We start from the raw sequence: 20,234 nt of genomic DNA on the forward strand, positions 1-20,234 counted from the left end.
AAATGAAGTGGTCACTATGTTCGTGATGTGATTCCATGCTGCACTTCAGATGACAATTTAGTAACTTCCAGAAAGTAGATGTTCACATTCAGACCATGGAGGAGAGAGTTCTGTGGAGTTTGAATTTTATTTTAAAATGCTTAAATGCAGATGATTTGTGAAGTTGAAGGCGGAGACAGGAAGGGAATGATCACACGTTTGCCAACAGCAGATACCAAATGTCCTTTGTTATGGAATCCTTGGTTAATGTGCAGCAAGATTGTAAGTCTTTAGGGAGTGTACATTTAAGAAATGTCTGCAGGCAAGAACATGTGTGCTTTGCACTGCTAATTCTTTGGTGCCCACCAATTTTGTAATTCTTGTTACGAAGTAATTTTCAACTGACTTGCTGCTCTGAATTGTAAATCACCAGGGAGTGTCATTTTTAGAAATGTTATCAGGCAAGAATGTGTGCTTTACACTTCACACATTATTAGGTGCCAACCTAGGCGTTCTTTTCTGATTCACACACATTTTCATCCCACTTGTGCTCTAGCTTGCAACTTTGCACATTTTAAGGTATCAACCTAGATTTTTTTTTCATGCTGCACAAAAATGTTCATCTCCCTTGTAGCTCCAGATTGTACATCATAGGGGCATGTATTTTTTTTAAATGTCTGAAGGGGCTCGTTCTCTTGCAACTTTGCATATTCTAAGGTGCCAACTTAGGTTTTCTGTCTTGATACACAAACGTTTTCATTCCACTTCCAACTTTAGTTAAAAATAAACAGATTTAAGCAAATTTAAAGCGGAATCGTCTCAAGGGAGTCTGCGATATAGCACAGATGGACATCATCCCCTACTGTTCCAATGTTGAAACTTGCACAGTTTATGGAATATTGAATTTACCACTTACCAACTGTGCCATCTCTTAACCACACAACATATAGAAATCCCTCTCAGAATGTGGTTTCGTGGTCACTGGAATAAGGGCGAAACAAGAAAACGTGTCTTTATCACACAGTAGGAGATTTCTGGCGAGTTTCAGATACAATCAAGAATCTAAACTTTGTCTTCTATAACTCTTTTCTGTTTTCTTAGAATCATGGTTATGCAGGAACATACAATAGAAATGCTATTCTCTGCGCATAGATTTCCTAGATGTATGCCTTTTAGAAATATAGGGAGCTCTATAAATGAGGAGAAATCAAGGATTGGCAGCCAATCCTGGGATTCGAGATGTTAAGAAAACCTTTGGGCATTTGTGCGTATTAGGCACTAAGGGCCAGATGTAGGAAGGCCATTACCGGTCGGTAACAGACGAAATCGGCCGTTACCGACCGGTAATAGGCTTTTCCTATATAGGGGGCACATATACAGATTCGGTAAATACCGAATCAGTATTTACCGATTCGGTATTTACCGAAACTGTAAATGAAATGTACGAAGCACTTTAAAGAGTGCTTCTGAGCTTACAGGATTCATTATTTACCACCAACTATTAGTTGGTGGTAAATAACGAATACCTCTGTAAATGCAAATATGTGCATTTACACCTGTGCCATGTGACAGACATACATGCCCTTAGGGCATGTATGTGTGCCACATGTGCACACAAGCACTATTCAGAGGTGCAACAGGGTGTAAAAGTGACACCCTGCCACCCTTGAAGCTTTCCCTATTTTACCGAATCGGTAATTACCGATTCAGTAATTGACATTCATTCCTATGGGCCTCCAGGCCCTTAGGAATGAATGGCAATTACCGAATCGGTAAATACTGATTCGGTAATTACCGAATCTTAACGATTCGGTAATTTTTACCGATTTTTTACCTACATAGGATTTACTGATTCTAAAATACCGAATCAGTAAAAAACCAATTTACCTACATGTAGCCCTTAATGACTACCTGGAATTGTGAGTTTGTAAACCGAGGAGTGACATTGTGGGTTCTGCTCCATATTCATACACCAGTGAATAATCCCAGTACCTTTTGGGCTTTTCCAGGAGATTGTGCCCTTGCTAGGATCTTTCATGAGATATGTGTGAGTGGGACTCTTCTTGGACAGGGGGTCAGATGTATTGACCTCTGCACCATGGCATAGATCCAGCCACCACATTTAAAGATCTCTGCCTGGAATTTCTTTGAATTGAGTCACTGCCACGGTGGCTCCTTTCACAGCATCAAAGTTTGCTAAACAGGCGCCATGTTTAAAAAGCCCAAGAAGGGAGTTTGTTTCTTGAAAAAAAAAACAATGGCCCAGACATGCAGGGGACATTTTTTATTTGTTGTTTAGGCAGTTAAAAAGTTTCCCTGCACATGCATATCAGACATAGGCAGCTAAAATGAGTGGGGGTCATCCTGCACTGAACATGACGGGGTGACCCGAGATCCTGTGTTGGAGAGACTGCTGGGTCAAGGGTTACTGCTGGTGGATCAGGCAGAGGCTCCACTGGCAGCCGCCATGTTTTTTCCTCATCTCTAAATAGAGCAGGGAAACCATAGTTTTGTCAGGAATCCCTCAACCAAACCCTTCCACTCTCTTTTGCAATAACAAGTCTGCAGAGGTTCTAGTTGCTGCAGGCACATTTATAGGGCTCCTTTGTTGCAGGTTTTCCCAACCTACTATTGTTTAGGGTTGAATCTAGCACTAGAGAGGAACAGATTGTATCTTCGTTGACTCAAAGGTGCCATACTTGTTCAACCCAAGGTCATCCAGGGTGAACTTTTAGAAATCATGGCTGAGTATGATTTTTCCTTTAATATATGAGAGAGAGAGAGAGAGAGAGAGAGAGAGAGAGAGAGAGAGAGAGAGGTCCAAATCATGAAGTCAATTAAGGGTGTCAGGACTCAAAAAGGTACAACCATGAATACAAAAATAAAAAAGGCTCTAAAAGTCTGGTTTATTTTATATGGTTTCCACAACGGGTACTTCGCATAAACTCTATCCACAAATAGGATGCTGTTGAGGGGCTAATGATGGTCCAAAGGGTAAAACCTGAGGTGTCTGATGAGATAAGTGGTGTGTGTTGTAACTTCCGGTACTTCTGACATTTTGGTGAATCATTGTCCGTGGTAATGGTGAACATCATACTTGAACCATGTCCTTCCACACGGCTAGGTTGCAAGAGCGGTGGGATTTGCTGTATGTAGCTTGCAAATAGATATTGTTGTGATAGGGCAGTGCTTCTGCTGCCCATTCTTATACAACCTATAGATATGTTGGGGCATATTACCAAGCAATAGCGATAATTATCGCTATTGCTTGGTTAGAGACAAAAATGTACAGATGAGCTGCGGCAATTTTTATCGCAGATAAACCTTGGTATTACCAAGGTTTATCGCAAATGCGATAAAAATCGGCCGCAATGCATGAATATCGCTGAAAAGTCAGCGATATTCATGCATTACCGAGCTAATGCTCTTAGCCATGTTATCCACCTCTCATTGGATAACATGGCTAAGAACTGCTCAGGGCAGGTGTTAGCTTAGTGCGAATATCTCCAAAAGTTGGTAATAGGAGATAGCGATGTTAGTGACTTTTTCCAGTCGCTAACATCTTGGCACACCCACTTTGCATGTCATTAGTGATACATATCACTGACATGCAAAGCGGGGCCCAAGATGGTCGCTATCTCCTACTAGATGTCGCTAACTGGTGTTAGCGACAGCTAGGTAATAGGGAGATAATTTTATCTCCGCTTTCTTGGCTTTTAAAGCCAAAAAAGCGGAGATAAACCTCCTTGATAATATGCCCCTTTGTTTCTTTTTAACTGCCATTAACAGGAAATAATTTGGCAATGAGCACAACTCAGAAGTAACAAAACGCATTCCGCAGGGATTGGCATTTAAAATATACACGTGATTTGCAGCTGCACACTGAAAGAAAATATGGTACAGAATAATTTTTCTGAAAAAAGTCTTGCCCAGTTCCTTTGCTGAAAGCTCCCACTACTTTCTCCAAATTCCTCCAAGATAGAATTGCGATTCTCCTATTACCATGACCAGAGAATCTGGATTTCATTAAAGACACGGAGGCTCACATTATGCATACAACTTTTAATGCGTCTCCAAGCAGCCGCAAACATCATAATAGAAAGGTTCCATTGAGAACATTCAAAACAAATAAACTCCAAGAGCCATCAGAAGACTGCCTCTTTTAAATGAGGAAATTACAGAGAAGTCATAAAACAGCAAAAGGATCCAAATAAAGTTCATAAAACTGTAACAAGTTCCAAATTATCCAATAACTTCAGGTGGAAATTCAATCCAAAGAAAATGGAGTTCAACGAGGATCCAAGCATCCCAAGATTTAAGAAGGATTATCTGAAAAGAATAAAAAATGTGTAAGTTTGAGAGAAAACAATATCAAGGAATCATTAATAATGAAACATTTTAACAAAGTATATTCAATAATATAAGCTGTATTGAAAAGGAGACAATTGTAAATAAGTGCGGTTCAAACAAATACACTTCACATCCCAGGGAGGGATGGGTGGGATAATGTGAGCCTCCGTGTCTTTAATGAAATCCAGATTAATCCACGGATTCACTACTATAACAAGGGGTTCAGACAGTCAGCATAATTGGCGCTGGGCAGGTTTGAGATCAAAGATTTAAAGAAAAAGGAAACAGTGTGTGTATGAAATGAAATAGTAACACCGTCCAAGGTTTTAATCTCCACTTGCTGAAGAGCACAATGTTCCACGATATCATTGCTGGCCCTGTGCTCGGGACACTCTGCAAATGTCCCCACTGGCAGATCAGAACCTTCTTCTCATGTAGACTTGTGTAATGCTAAGGAAGATGAGAATGCACCTGGTGAATTTATTTTCTCTTGGAAAGAAATATTAAAGAGAAAGTTTTTTTTTGTGACTCTTGACAGGATACGCTCCTGTAACAGGCATGTGTCACCCGGTGAGAAGCTGCACACTCAACCATGAAGACGGCTTTTCCTCGGCATTCGTGGTCGCCCATGAAACCGGCCATGTGTAAGTCGCCATGTGTATTCCTGAATCTTATGAAAATCAAGTTGTGATATGTTGCATGGTTGCCTCATGAGACGTCCTCCTGTCCTGTGCATGTGACATTCCCCTTCATTCAAATGAGTTATTCATTTATGCTGGCACCCTGTTTATAAGAATACGAGCATGGCATGAACAGAACTACGTGAAAATCTATATGCCATTACCAATTATCTCGAAATAATTTAAAAACAAAGCATACCACAAGTTTGTTTTGGACTGGGGCCTGATGGACTAAACATGATCCACATTTATTAGTGGGAGAAAGGCTCTAACAGAAGAGTTTGAGGGTTTACTCAAGCTAAGTAAAGGAGAGATGGTGGCAAACATAATAGAAACAGTTTACAAATGCAATAATATCACACAGTTATGAAACCCAAGTTCCAAAATCCTGCAGGATCAGGGGTGGTCCAGGGTAACATATGCCTAGATGCATCAAGGGTTTTTGCATTCGCAAACGGTGAGAATCGCAAAATTCGGCCGTTTGCGAATGCAAATCCCATTTTTGGGATGCATCAAGCATTTTGGTATTTTCGCAATTTTAGAAATCGCAATTTTGTTGTGATTTCTAAAATTGCGATTGCATTTAAGAAATCGCAATTTTGCGATTTCTTAAATGCAATGCATGATTACTTTAGAATTGCGAATTCGCAATTTGGAAGGGGTAAATTAGCATGAAGTTGAACTTCATGCTAATTTATAGAACACTTTCAAACATGCACTAGTTGCATATTTGAAAGTTTTAATTTACACACACACATGTCCTTGGGTCGTGTGTGTGTAAATTGCACTTACAGTTCCATTTCAGGGGTGCAGGGAGGGGTTCTTTGAACCCCCCCTGCACCCTTGAAATTGCATTCACATTTTGCGAATCGCAATTTGAAATTCGCAAAATGTGAATGCCTTCCCATTGATTCCTATGGGCCTTTTGGCCCATAGGAATCAATGGGAAGGCTTTTCCTTAATTGCGATTCGCAAATTGTGAATCGCAATTAAGGAAAATTACTGAATCGCAAAATAATTTGCGATTTTTTGATGCATAGCATTTTGCGATTTCTTAATTGCGATTCCTTAATTTTCGCAATTAAGAAATCGCAAAATGTTACAATGGTGCATCCAGGGGATAGTAATAGGCACAAGGCTGTGTCGAGTTGAGTCCAATTCAGTCAACCATAGTCTGTGGCTGGCCTAAGGTAAAATTGACAACTGACTAACCATATAACTGGCCAACTATTGAAAGTAAGCTACATAAATTGCAAGAAAACATAATTTTATTTTCCAGCTAAACAGACACTATAATGTTAAACTTAAAAGTCCAGCATTCAATGAAAGAAACATTTACAAGCACGATTGAACATTATACTGAATTGTTTCCATGATTAAACCCTACACCTGATGTATGAACGATTGTTTTTCTATGAATATCAAAGTAGATGCTTATAAAGGGCCTCACCTGGCGGAGGGCAGGTTGCCATATTTAGAGATCCCTCAGGTGGATGGGGAATTCTGCTATCAGAAGAGCTGCTGGTGACATTGTTCTGCTGAAGCCATTGAACCTGTGCAGGACAGCCTGCTCAGCAAAGCTTTTTATTTTATGAAAATAAACTTCCAAAATGGGAGTTTGTTTCAGGAAGCAAAAAAACATACATTTTCCCTGATGTGAGTTAGGTGGCTTTGGGAGGTGGGACAAGAACACTTCTTTGCAATAAGGGATATCAGGAACCATGTTGCTTTTGATTTTGTTCCTAGGGAGGCAGAAGGGAATAAATGTCCATCCCCTTACGAGTGGCAGATATTCAGCAGAAATCCAGCACATTTGATATAAATTGCCAGTCAAATGATTCAGGCAGTTCCATTCATCACTCACTTACTTGTACTTCTGGTCATTAACCCCAAGGGAATGATGATGGAGGTTCTTCTATTATTCACTGACATTAACAAGCGTTGTAAAGTTCACACTGTTATTAGGCCATCCTGAATAGTTTAGCATATTCTTATTTTTTGTTACATATATATATATATATATATATATATATATATATATATATATATATATATATATATATATATATATATATATATATATATATATATATTTTAGTGTGAATCAGAATTTTCACTTTTCTCTGTTTGCTCTTAAGACTTGGCATGGAGCATGATGGGCAGGGTAACCGGTGCGGAGACGAGACTGCCATGGGCAGCGTGATGGCACCCTTGGTCCAGGCAGCCTTTCATCGCTATCACTGGTCACGCTGCAGTGGTCAGGAGCTGAAAAGATTCATACAGTAAGTGGCACCTTTGAAATATACAAAAGCTGAATATTTGTTTACTTTTTTGAGTTGCCTAAAATCATGGCCAGCGTTTCCATACTCCCTGCTTAATTACCTGTGCATATTTTTAAAAAAAAACATGTTTTTGATGTCACATCGCTGCTTGCTTTCCGGGCCGCCTCTAGGGCGGTGCGACCGATGCGACCACACCGGGCACTGACTTCGAGTGGGGCATAGTGTTAGAAGTATTTTATGGTTTTAAAAGCACCTACTGCCACGTTCCTGCCCTCCAGACATTTTCAGGCAATAACATGTCAATATAACATTAGAGATTAATGTTCATCCTAGAGAGAGGTGGGAGGTTTGTCTAGTGATAGTTTTGACTCAGGTAAGGTAGTGCAGAGGGTTAATATGCCTGCTGCGAAGAACATGTACCATGCAGATCACAAAGTGCATATAATGTAAATCGGTCAGTGGGTTTACTGCTTTTGTCTGAGAGAACCTTTTGTTATTTGCAGCTTATACGTTATAATCCTAGCATAGAACAGTGAGCACTTAACTGTCATCAAAGAGCTGCATGCAAACTGCAAGGTATAGATTAGAGCGTTATGATTTTTCCCAGTCTGGCATTATCCTAATATTGGAAAAAGGGTTCATTTGGGTAGAAATCAATTGTGATTATTAAAGGGATCCCTCAATGTGCATGTTCTGACAGTGGTGTATTGACTTATCATCTATGGTATTCATATTATTGAACCCTGTCAGGCATTCAAGTATAAGTGTGCATTTAGCCGTTAAATAAATGTGAAAATGTAGTTGTTTTCGCTACAGTTCTCCACAGAACCTAAAGGTAACATCAATAAACACAGATACAATTAGAAAAAAAAACAAATATGAGTAGATACAGATAGGCACTTTAATGTTGAGTGACTTTAAATATCATATTAATAGAGGCTTTTAGTGTTGTGTTTTCCAACTGTAGTGTATACTAGACGCCAAGAGGATGCAGGGTGTAGACAACAACATAAAAATTATAACACTATAACACACCTGTATCTCTTCCAAGACCCAACCCTCAATGTCTTGTGACTCTTCTTCTTAGCACTGCACTGTTAAATTTTAATATTTAAAAGTTGCATTAAAAAAAAGAAAGAAACTAAAACAATATACCATATCAAAGATGCCTGAGGATGTTCGGAAAGAAATTTCAAGTGATGAGGCCAGGAGAACACAACAGGCAATCTTGTAGATGTTGATGCGTGAGAACAGTGTTTATATTAAATTAAAGATGAGCTAGGAGAAGCCCGGGCCTCACAGCTAAAGAGTTCTGACCCAGAGAACGATTTGACTAATTCCACTTTGTTGTATTGTACTTTGCATCGTCCCTGGTACTCTGGTCGTTGCTGCTCAGCCAGTAGGAATGTGCTGTGTCAAATGTTGGAGTGCATGGTGGTGCAATGGAATGTTTGGGTGCCTGTGATTAGGAGAGTGTCAGTTGGAGTATGGGCTTAGCAGCAGGGAGGCTGCTCTTGGTGGGGCTATCCTAAGATCTAAGCCAGAACCCTTAATTACACTTACCTGCAACTAAGATCAATAAATCATCTTAAAGAACCTACACCTCGGCTACTGGAATTCATTATTACACACTTGCTCTTTAATTCGGACGCTAACCAGAGCCTTCATCAACTTCTCGCTTCTTTATCACCACCAGAAATATTTATTTGAAGGAGCCTGGATGAATTTACGAAACCATGCTTCACTCGCGTGTGACACTCATAAGTATATGGCAATTATTAATTTCGGTCCTGATTTTTCTTTAGATTCTACAACACCAAACAGTAGACGTTGCATGTAACATTAGATGTGCTGTTGTCTAATCTGTGCTTCATAGTAATAGTCTAGTCAATGCATATATTCAAAAACATTTGATATGAATCTTTTGTTAAAACAGTAGTCACTTCAGAGCTGCAAGGATTATATTGTATAGAAAGGAACCAGCAATTTGTAGTCACGAGCAATACCTTATAAGCTGAACATCCAAGGCCAAGTCCTGGCAAATCAGAAAAACAGACAGTAAACCATAGCCCCAGAGGGCCCTCTCTCTATTTCTGTCCATTGCTGGCTAAAGTAAAAACTGTACCTGCCTGTTTGGGACCTTCAGAGCTCCAATGGAACATCACCAGAAGTCCTGTTTATTACAAAGGAATGAAGTAAAACAGTGGATGCTGTCAATTACACTGGTGGCCCACGCCTTAAGGTACCACTGCATACCAAAAGAATAATTAAGCTATGACCGTTTACATTTAAATTTACCTGGTCAATGTTTATATTGCTTTTGGCAAACAATAATGGTATCATGAATATCTTGCTGCCGGCTGGTTTAATGTATTCTTCGAACAGTAAAATCCTTTATGAATTCTTCATGCACTTGATTCTATCTAACATACACAAGACTCATAGATAAATAGTTCATTAACTGTGGAGTTTTCTTTGATGCACTTATGAGGCCACACCCCCTTCAGAGCATTCACCCCCCACCCCACACACTTTCTTCATTCACCTAACCCACTGAATGCTGTATTGCATTGATGTATCATTCTTTCAAAACTCATAATTCCTCCTTCGAGTTACCTTCACCTCCATCGCATTGGACAAGAGGACTGAGAAAAGAAGTCAAACTCATTGTAATTGCCCCAATAAACCCAAAATGACCTGATCTTCGAATCTTAATCATTTCTGTATATTTTGGGAATGTAGCATTTGTTAAAGATTTCTGGTTGGGTAAGGCAGAACGAATTATTGGATTTCTCTGCCGGGATTCCATAGAAACATCCATGTCTACTGATCAGTGCCTACAATTGGCCCCACCTCAACCCCCTACATTACTGACTCCAACAGGAAAGAGTGTTTTTAGTATCTAGACCTAATCCATCACTGACATTTCTCTTGGAAATACCAACAGGTGTTTCAGTTTGGGCGTATTGGTCTTTAATGCTCCAGGACCATATCCTGTGATGGACTCCTTACCTCCAATAACCCCAAAAATGTCCACAAGAGTGATGATGGTCTTTTGACTATAATTGGTTATCGATTTCAACTAGTTTAGGCCAAGTTCAAACCACCATCATTTACTTAGGGAGCCATGCCTTAAGGAGGTCTGTTCCAGGACCCATGCCAACGCTACAAATCACATGCGAATTGTGCATATGGAATTTGTAATGTAAATATTTCAATTCATGTCAGTTGCGGAATTGTCTGTTTCTATCATTTTGACTCACAGCCTGCTGTGTACCGCCAAAAATGTCCAGTTATTCTAGGTGTCTGATTTACTGCATCCGTAAACTGCAGCGTTTTGTACTTAATTGGTACACTGTAATTGACACATGCAATATAAAATAATTTTATGGGTTCACTTGTCCTGTTCAGTGCTTTTTTTTATGTTTTCCCTATCCACAGCTCCTACGACTGCCTTCTTGATGACCCATTTGAGCACGACTGGCCAAAGCTCCCAGAACTACCAGGCATCAATTACTCCATGGATGAGCAGTGCCGCTTCGACTTTGGCGTGGGCTACAAAATGTGCACCGCTGTATGTCAAGAAGCAATTCCTTTAAGAAGTAAAATTTATTTATGCTAATGTTCTCTGTGGCTGCTCTAAAAGTGTCTTACAAATCAGAAGAAATGCCTGCAGAAAAAATTGTGTTTTCATATTTTAGTCTATGGGTCTGATTACGAGTTGGACCGCCGAACCAGTGAAGGCGGTCCATGGACCTCCAGACTGGTGGTCCACTGCCGTATTACAACTTGATTATCTAACAAAACAGAAATGCCAGTACTGATATGTATAGTTTACATAACCAATATCCAACCAAATCAAGAACAAAAATTCAAGAAAGGGAATTGCTAATCAATAGCATTTTTATTCAAAAGGTTTTCAAAATTTATTTTAACATTTAATTCAACTTCCAACGTCCAACTTGGGCAGTTGGACGTCCAAAGTACTGTTGCAACTGCCGGGGATCCATGATCCTGCTGAAGTGGCGCAGCGGACTCAGGCAGTAATATTGTGGCTGGCGGTACTGCTGAGGCACAGCCGAGCATATTACGATTTTCCTCACTGCCGTCCTTTTCATGGCGGGCTGGGTGGCGGTGAGGAAACTAAGGCACCTGTAACAGGGCTGTATTTCAAAATAAAGACCCGATCCAATCGCGTGCTGCTATAATAGTGACAAACAGGGGGGTATTTATTGGAAACCTTCTCCCCACTACACTCTTATAAACTTTATAAGGAGGTAATGCACTTTGCTCCGCTCAAATCAAAACACCTGTTCTCCCAGGCAACACCTCAGAACACCCACTCACAATGAGCCAAAACAAGGTTGGTCACATACGTCCACCACAAATATTAGACGTTCCTCATAATAGAGAGAAAATATGTGCGAGAAGCAAATGACCCCTCACGGAAACACCACCATCGGGGTAACTGGTATGAAATTTCCAGACAGGCCCCTGTCTCATCATCGGTGGTCACTTGCTTCTCAAAGAAAAGTGAGAGGAAAGAAAAGATGTGTCCAAAACAAACAACATATAAAGTGACAAATGGTGAAGTGCAGAAAAATCTGCTGGTGATAAACAAACACAAATAACAGAGTGCTTAAAAACACACACAGCACACCAGTCCCTTAACCAATTTTATTCATAGGGCGGTGATCGTGTGCTCTTGAATGCTAAAAAGGCTGGTAGCTAATCATGCATACCATTACCTACTGCCAGTGCCGACATGTTTCACTGCTATGTTACGTTAAGCAGTTTCATCAGGGCTGCACTCAATTGCTGCCACTTCACTTTTATGGACACTAGTTCTGTAAAATGCTGCCAAGAGAGAACAGGTAAGAGACAAGTTTTAAAAACACGTAAACCCTGGGATGGCAAGAAGCACAGTAGGGGGATAGTAAGTATAGTAATATAATGTGTGGGGTATTACCAGGAGACAGCCAAACTACTCATACCGGCTGCTCGAGTTTCGACAAGGTCACCGGGTACTGCTAACATGGGAATATCCCTCGATCCTTGGAAAACTTAACAATCTGCCAAGAGAGAAAAGCACAACACAAACGGACTTGTAGGTTGTGCTAAGTGGGGCGATGTACTGCTATCTTACACTGTACACACTCAGAGTTCAAATCAAAGTGCTGTTGCCAGTGCCACCAATATCCAACAACACAGCGTCTCCCAAACGTGACCAAATCGCATCTTATATGGCGGACACACAGTCCTTCCGAAACAATTCAATTCCTGGTTTGCACAACACTCCATATTGCCCGTAAGCCACACTGGGTACAGAACGGGAATATCGTTGCAAAACTATCGACTTACTTAAATATCGCTGCAAAAATATCTACAGGAAGAAATATCGATGACAAAAATATAGTCTGACCAGAATATCGACAGACAGGTAAGTAATATCGATTACATTAATATAGTTGTAAAAAATAAATGAGTATTTGTAGTAAAAGTAGTATATTTTGCAGTATTTTATTAGTTAATAATGTATTTTATGTTGAATTTAGTATTAATAGTTCCGTAGCGGGTTGTGGGTTTATAGGGGAGTAGGGTGGGAAGTAATTTAAATATAATAAAATAATAGATTAATTAATGTTTTAAATGAATATAAATAGTATAATAAATAATAGTTAATTAATTTCAATTAGTTAATTGATTAATAATTATGTAATTAATTATGTTAATTATTTAATTAATTTTAGGTGTGTGTACTGGAATTTTTTAGTGAAAATGTAGTAAATTAATTACATTTTAATTGATTAATTATTAAATTAATGATTAAATAAATAAAAATAAATATTTGTTATTTTATAAATGACTAAATACATTTAGTAATTTTTACCTCTACGTTATCCAACGCTTTCCCTACTGTTGCACCCTCTGGAGTGGGAATAGTAATTTTTACCCCTACGCTATCCAACGTTTTCCCTACTGTTGCACCCTCTGGAGTGGGAATAGTAATTTTTACTCCTACGCTATCCAACGCTTTCCTTACTGTTGCACCCCCTGGAGTGGGAATAGTAATTTTTACCTCTACGCTATCCAACGATTTCCCTACTGTTGCACCCTCTGGAGTGGGAATAGTAATTTTTACCCCTACGCTATCCAACGCTTTCCATACTGTTGCACCCTCTGGAGTGGGAATAGTAATTTTTACCTCTACGCTATCCAACGCTTTCCCTACTGTTGCACCCTCTGGAGTGGGAATAATAATTTTTACCCCTACGCTATCCAACGCTTTTCATACTGTTGCACCCTCTGGAGTGGGAATAGTAATTTTTACACCTACGCTATCAAATGTTTTAACTAATAATATATTGTATATTTTAATTATATGTATGTATTATTGTTGTTATATAAAGTAATGTGTAAAATATATGTATATGTACACATTTATTAAGTTTATAATGAAAAAGTGCAGTTAATTTGTTTTAAATAGTTAAAAAATAAAAGTAATGTAATGTATTTTGTTAATAGTACTTATATTTATTTATAATTTAATGTAATTTTAATTAATTTAAAAAGTCGATATTTTTTACATCTATATTAATTACAACAATATTTTTGAGTAGATATTTATGTACTTACCTGTTTAAGTATAGGGTGTCGATATTTTTGTAAACGATATTTTTACAACTATATTTATGTCAGCTATATTTTTGTAATCGATATTTTAACACCCTACCCCACACTGGCCCCAAGGTACTGTGATAGCACGCCCCTCGACAACCCATACTTCTGATTTGTGTTATTTCCGTTTCTTCCATATTTTTCCAAATTGTCTACATTATGTAAATCGCTCTTAAAAACATCTCCTCTATATTATCAGGCTAGGAGCTATTTGATAGTGCGGCACCTTGTGTGGTTTCACCACAACAATATGCTATGAATTCTTCCCTTTGCACTCATTGCGTGACTAGGCTAAGATGGCCGCCACGCTCAGGGTCGCGATCACATGGGTTGTCGAGGGGCGTGTCCTCGCGCATCTCGCGTTTGTATTCCGCCGGCAGAAGCAACCGGCACGGCTGAGGAAAGGAGTCTTCCGAGCCTGTGACGGTGAGGAGCGGTCGTCCCGGGGGATAACTGGCAGGGAAGTACCAAGTACCATTTAGCCTGAGTGCATAATGTGCGCATGTGTGTTTTTACTTAGGGCAGTAACCAGAAAGCCATAAGGAGATGCCTGGCAGATTATTTTGCAATCACAGTGTGAGAAGGTGGCCTGATATGCAGTGCTCACTATTCTAGTGAACACTATGTATCAGTCCAGCAACCCTTATTGATGATTGGTTGTAAGTCAACCTTATAGACCAGCTATCCTAGTAGCGTGGATACGAGCAGTCTAAGGCTAAAGACTCGAGAGGGCGTGTTAAGCCAGCTGTTATACCACACATATACCCCTTGAATACCCAGTGAAAGGACACCACACAAGTGTTATGAAAATAAACAGGATATTTATTAAGAATCACAACAGCCCTGTACTCTTTATGAGGACAGGGTACTAAGCACAACACAAAACTCTTACGAAAATACTTAAGTTAGCACAGTATATACAAACGCCCGAGGGGCACGGAAAACCATATACTCTGAAAGTGGAATGCGAAATTACTAGCAGGTAAGTACAGTACTAATAGGCTTAGGAATCGCTAGGACTTGACTATAGAATCTTTAGATTACTTCTAGGAGACCTAGGGGACTCGGGTGCAGAGTGTGCACTCTCACGCGTGATGCGGGACAAAGTCTATGGTAGCTAGTAATGACAAAGTTAGTGTTCTCGGGCGAACTCGACCTGGTAGGGAGAAAACGAAAGTGGATCCTGACCCTTGGATAGTGAGGCTATGCTGGGGCACCGAAATGCCGAAGTTACCTAGCCCAGGGGCTGCAGCTGCATAGGTCTCAAAAGACGTCGGGAATCCTCGTAGACGGACCAGGAGCCTGGAAGAAAGAAGTTGCTGGCAGGCGACCAGTGAAGAAAGTTCGATGGATCCAAGCCTGGATCGAAGGAAGATGACACCTGAAAGCAGAGGGGACCAAGTTCGAGACTACTAGCCAGTAGTCAGTGGGCACCAGGAGGGCACCGGATGGTAGCCACCTCGACTAGGTGAGTTGGTGACGCTGTGTTCGCAGATCTCACGGACCAGGAGGCGTTGTAGGCGACCAGGATGGAGGAGCGAGCTGTCCCACGATGGATGAAGCTGTCGGCGTCGCTGGACCCAGGATTGGGCAACAAAGCCTTGGCAAATTCAAGCCCACACGGTGGACTCAAAATGGCGTCTGGAGTGGACCAGGAGGGTCCGGGTGCCTCTCTTGAAGGAGGAAGCAAGGGCCAGTCTGGAGCAACCAGACCAGCAGCAGTGATGTCGTCGGGCGTCGTGAAGAAGGCCACAAGCCAGCCGGCTAGTAGCCACACAGCGCGGTGAGCACGCAAAAGCAGAAGGGCCCCACGCAGATGGTGGAGATGCTGGAGGGCTGATCTTCGGTGCTGGAGCTGCTCAGGGTTGGGGCTTCTCGGACCCCAAAGCACTCACCAGTGGAGCACACGGTGGGCTTGTTGCAAAGAAGTCGTGCAGTCTTGGCGATCGTCGGTCCCTCGAGGTCTCGTCGCACTCACGGTTCTCAGCTTTGCTGTAGAGGTGAGTAGAGGTCAGAGGTGCCAGGGAAGCCGGGTCTCGTCGAGCTGGGTCGTCGGATTCGTGAAGAAGGACTTGCAGCAGACCGCAGTGTTCTTAGGATGGTGCCTGCGGATGCAGGGTGACTACTCCTTAGCCACAAGGGAGAATCTTGAAGAAGAAATCTTGATGTCCTTTCGTAGAAAGTCGTGTCTTGATTCCAAAGATGATCTAATTTGAACAGGGGGCCCGCTCCTATCTGTATACTAAAAAAGGGGGCTGACCCGGTGACTAGGTCCTGCCTATGGGTGGGACTAGGAGGGGGGTGGTTACACCCCTCTGCCATGCCGGACTTTCCCCAGGCCAGGGGCTGGTGTGCCCCTGGAACTGGTTCTGACTGGCCTATGCGTAGTGAGCACCGGGGTGCCACTCAGCAGTCACCTTCCTGTAAAGCCCTGCCTACCCAGGATACACAAAACCATGTCTGGGACGGTGCTAGCACCGCCCCTGACAGGAAACCCTTTGTCCAGGCTCCCCTCGCTGGAAGGACTCCCAGCTGCAGGGGGTCAGACTCGTGTCTGTGGTGGCAGCATCCATTTTGTGGAGCTGAGGCTTCGTTTAACTTTAACCGGGGTTCACAGTTACATACATGTCGTGTCCCTCTAGAAGGGTGGAATGCTAACCCCGTCGCCAGAATTGGCGAGGGGTTAGTATTCCAATTCGTATGACACCTTACTCGACATGTTTTGATAAAGCAATACCAAAGATAGCATTTAACCGCGAGGATTATAATGCACTTAAGAGTATATGGTATGCGATATCATGGAACAGCTATTAGGACTTGGTTCCGCAAGCTGCAGACAGGCTCAGCTCATGCCAGAGCACCATCTCACACGATTCCAAGCACTCTGCCTTCAGGATTGTCAAGGCCTGCCATAGGAGTGACTGATAGGAATCTGTGTGTCCATTTTAGGGTTAGGTATAGGTATATTACACCTACAGCAAAGGGTGATTACACGACTTTGCCCCAGCTGTCATGCAGCCAGTTGTGTCAAATTTAGGAGGCCAGCCAGGGGTGGCATAATACATGCTGCAGCCCCTGGCAGCCCTGGGTACACCTATGCCCTGAGTTACAGGGTCTGATAAGGTGGCCCAGTACCAATTGGTAAATGCACCTAGGGTACATGTTGTAATTTAGAGAGAGAACAGCCAGGCTGTGGGTCTGATTAGCAGGCCCACAGCCAGAGAAAGTCGTAAACCAGTGAAACAAAAGCAAAAAATCTGGGTGATCATAGGATTGCAGACCCTACTCTCCTACATGACCCCCCCCCCCCCCAAACTTTGGGACAATAAGCTAACCTTGACCAGGTGAGTCTTCTTGTTCTAAGTGGAAATATCTGGAGAGCCCATCGGCATTGCCATGATCAGTACCAGGTCTATGTTCCACTGTAAAGTCCATCCCCTGTAGGGAAATGGACCACCTAAGCAGTTTGGGGTTTTCACCCTTCATCTGATTTAGCCACAAGAGGGGCTTATGGTCGGTCTGAATCTTGAAGTGAGTGCCAAACAAGTATGGCCTCAGCTTCTTCAGGGCCCAAACCACAGCAAAGGCCTCCCTCTTAATAGCTGACCAATTCTTCTCTCTTGGGGTCAGCCTTCTGCTTATAAAAGCAATGGGCTGGTCTTGACCATCAAAATTCAGTTGAGATAGAACAGCTCCCACACCCAACTCAGAAGCATCTGTTTGGACAATGAATGGTTTGGAGTAGTCTGGACTCTTAAGGATAGGTGCTGTGCACATGGCCTGCTTTAGGTCATCGAATGCTTTTTGACAGCCTGCTGTCCACTGAACCTTTTTTGGCATTTTCTTACTTGTCAGTTCATTTAATGGAGTCACAATTGATCCATAGTTCCTGACAAACTTTCTGTAGTAACCAGTCAGGCCCAAGAAAGCTCGAACCTGAGTCTGGGTGGTTGGAGGAGCCCAGTCCCTGATTGACTGTATTTTGCTCTCCAGTGGCTGAACCTGGCCTCCACCTACAAGGTGGCCCAGGTATACAACCTGTGTCTGCCCTATCTGGCACTTGGTGGCCTTGATAGTGAGGCCTGCTGCTTGCAGAGCCTCTAACACTTTCCTCAGGTGGACCAGGTGATCCTCCCAGGTGGAGCTAAAGACAGCAATATCATCTAGATATGCTGCACAGAAGTCATCCAGCCCAGTGAGAACATGATTCACCAACCTTTGGAAGGTGGCAGGTGCATTTTTCAGACCAAAGGGCATTACCACAAATTGATAATGCCCACCAGGGGTTGAAAATGCTGTCTTGGGCTTGGCATCCTCAGCTAACCTGATTTGCCAATACCCAGCTGTCAGGTCAAATGTACTTAAGTAGTTGGCAGAAGCCAATCTATCTATAAGTTCATCCGCCCTTGGTATTGGATGGGCATCAGTCTTAGTGACTGCATTGAGACCCCTGTAGTCTACGCAGAACCTCATCTCTCTCTTACCATCCTGGGTGTGAGGTTTTGGCACTAGAACTACTGGACTAGCCCAAGGGCTATCTGAGGGTTCAATGACTCCCAACTCCAACATTTTCTGCACTTCAGTTGTTATGCAGTCTCTAACATGATCAGGCTGCCTGTAGATTTTACTCTTGACTGGCAGGCTGTCACCAGTGTCAACCTCATGGGTGCACCAATTGGTCTGACTGGGTGTCAGAGAGAACATATGTCCGAAAGACTGAAGAACCTGTTTACAGTCTTTTCTGTTGATGTTCAGAGAGGCTGCCACAAAAGACAACACCATCTACTGATCCATCATCAGGATTCTGAGTGAGCAGGTCTGGGAGAGGGTCACTCTCTTCCTCCTGTCCCTCATCAATGGCCATGAGCAAGCTCATGTCCTTCCTGTCGACATATGCTTTGAGCCTGTTGACATGGAGTACCCTGTGGGGGCTCCTGGGAGTTCCAAGGTCCACCAGGTAGGTGACCTCTCCCTTTTGCTCAAGAATTGTGTGGGCCTAGACCATTTGTCTTTGAGTGCTGCTGGGGCCACTGGCTCCAACACCCACACCTTCTGTCCAGGCTGATAAACAGTCAGGACAGCCTTTTGGTCATGCCAAGCTTTTTGGAGTTCTTGGCTGGCCTTAAGGTTTTCAGATGCTTTCTCCATGTACTCAGCCATCCTGGAGCGGAGACCAAGTACATATTCCACTATGCTGGTTGCAGGCTTTTTGAGAGGTCTCTCCCATCCTTCCTTCACCAAACACAGGGGGCCTCTCACAGGATGTCCATACAAAAGTTCAAAAGGGCTGTAGCCAACCCCCTTTTGTGGGACCTCTCTGTAAGCAAACAGAAGGCAGGGTATCAGGACATCCCATCTACGCCTGAGCTTTTCAGGTAGTCCATGAATCATCCCTTTTAGGGTCCTGTTGAACCTTTCAACAAGCCCATTGCATTGTGGATGATAGGGTGTAGTGAACTTGTAGTTGACACCACATTCCTTCCACATAGCAGTTAAGTAGCTTGACATGAAGTTTGCACCTCTGTCAGAGACAACCTCCTTAGGGAAGCCCACTCTGGAGAACACTCCAACTAGGGCCCTTGCCACTACAGGTGCTGTAGTGGTCCTAAGTGGAATAGCTTCAGGATACCTGGTGGCATGATCCACTACCACCAGTATAAACTTGTGCCCTGATGCTGTCTGGGGTTCCATTGGACCAACAATGTCAATCCCCACTCTTTCAAAGGGCACCCCCACCACAGGCATTGGTATAAGGGGGGCCTTCGTTGTGCCACCTGACTTACCACTGGCTTGGCAAGTGACACAGGAGCGACAAAACTCCTTGGTATCCTCATTCATGTGAGGCCAGTGAAAGTGTGAGACAAGCCTGTCCCAAGTCTTTGTCTGGTCTAAGTGACCTGCTAAGGGAATCTCATGGGCCAAGGTAAGGAGGAAACCTCTCTGAGACAAGGGTACAACCAGCCTCCTGGTCATGCCAGGCTTGGGGTCTCTTGCTTCAGTGTACAGGAGTCCATCTTCCCAGTATACCTTGTGGGTACCTGTGGCGTTCCCAGCAGCCTCAGCAGCAGCCTGCTGTCTGAGGGGTTCAAGAGAAGGGCAGTCTAACTGGTCCTTCCCCAGGTCTTTCCTTGAGGGTCCCCCTGAACCCAAGAATTCAACTTGATCAAGTTCAAACTCTCTAGGCTCAGTTTCCCTCAATTCCTGTAGGTCAGCCTCCTCTGAGAATTGATCCACAACCTGGGGCAAGGGGGAAGGCACAGCCTTA

General features: G+C 42.6%; 1 protein-coding gene across 1 annotated transcript in view; it reads left to right on the top strand.

The window, feature by feature from the left end:
* ADAMTS3 (ADAM metallopeptidase with thrombospondin type 1 motif 3) overlaps positions 1 to 20,234 on the top strand; it is a 702,179-nt gene that overhangs the window by 503,627 nt on the left and 178,318 nt on the right. The window contains exons 8-10 of the mRNA XM_086961556.1: positions 4,868 to 4,973; positions 7,148 to 7,291; positions 10,733 to 10,865. Of these exons, the coding sequence (XP_086817682.1) occupies positions 4,868 to 4,973; positions 7,148 to 7,291; positions 10,733 to 10,865 (383 nt within the window). The remainder of the gene's footprint in view (positions 1 to 4,867; positions 4,974 to 7,147; positions 7,292 to 10,732; positions 10,866 to 20,234) is intronic.

The sequence above is a fragment of the Lissotriton vulgaris genome, chromosome 3_1 (assembly GCF_964263255.1).
Source record: "Lissotriton vulgaris chromosome 3_1, aLisVul1.2, whole genome shotgun sequence".
Classification (NCBI taxonomy): domain Eukaryota; kingdom Metazoa; phylum Chordata; class Amphibia; order Caudata; family Salamandridae; genus Lissotriton; species Lissotriton vulgaris.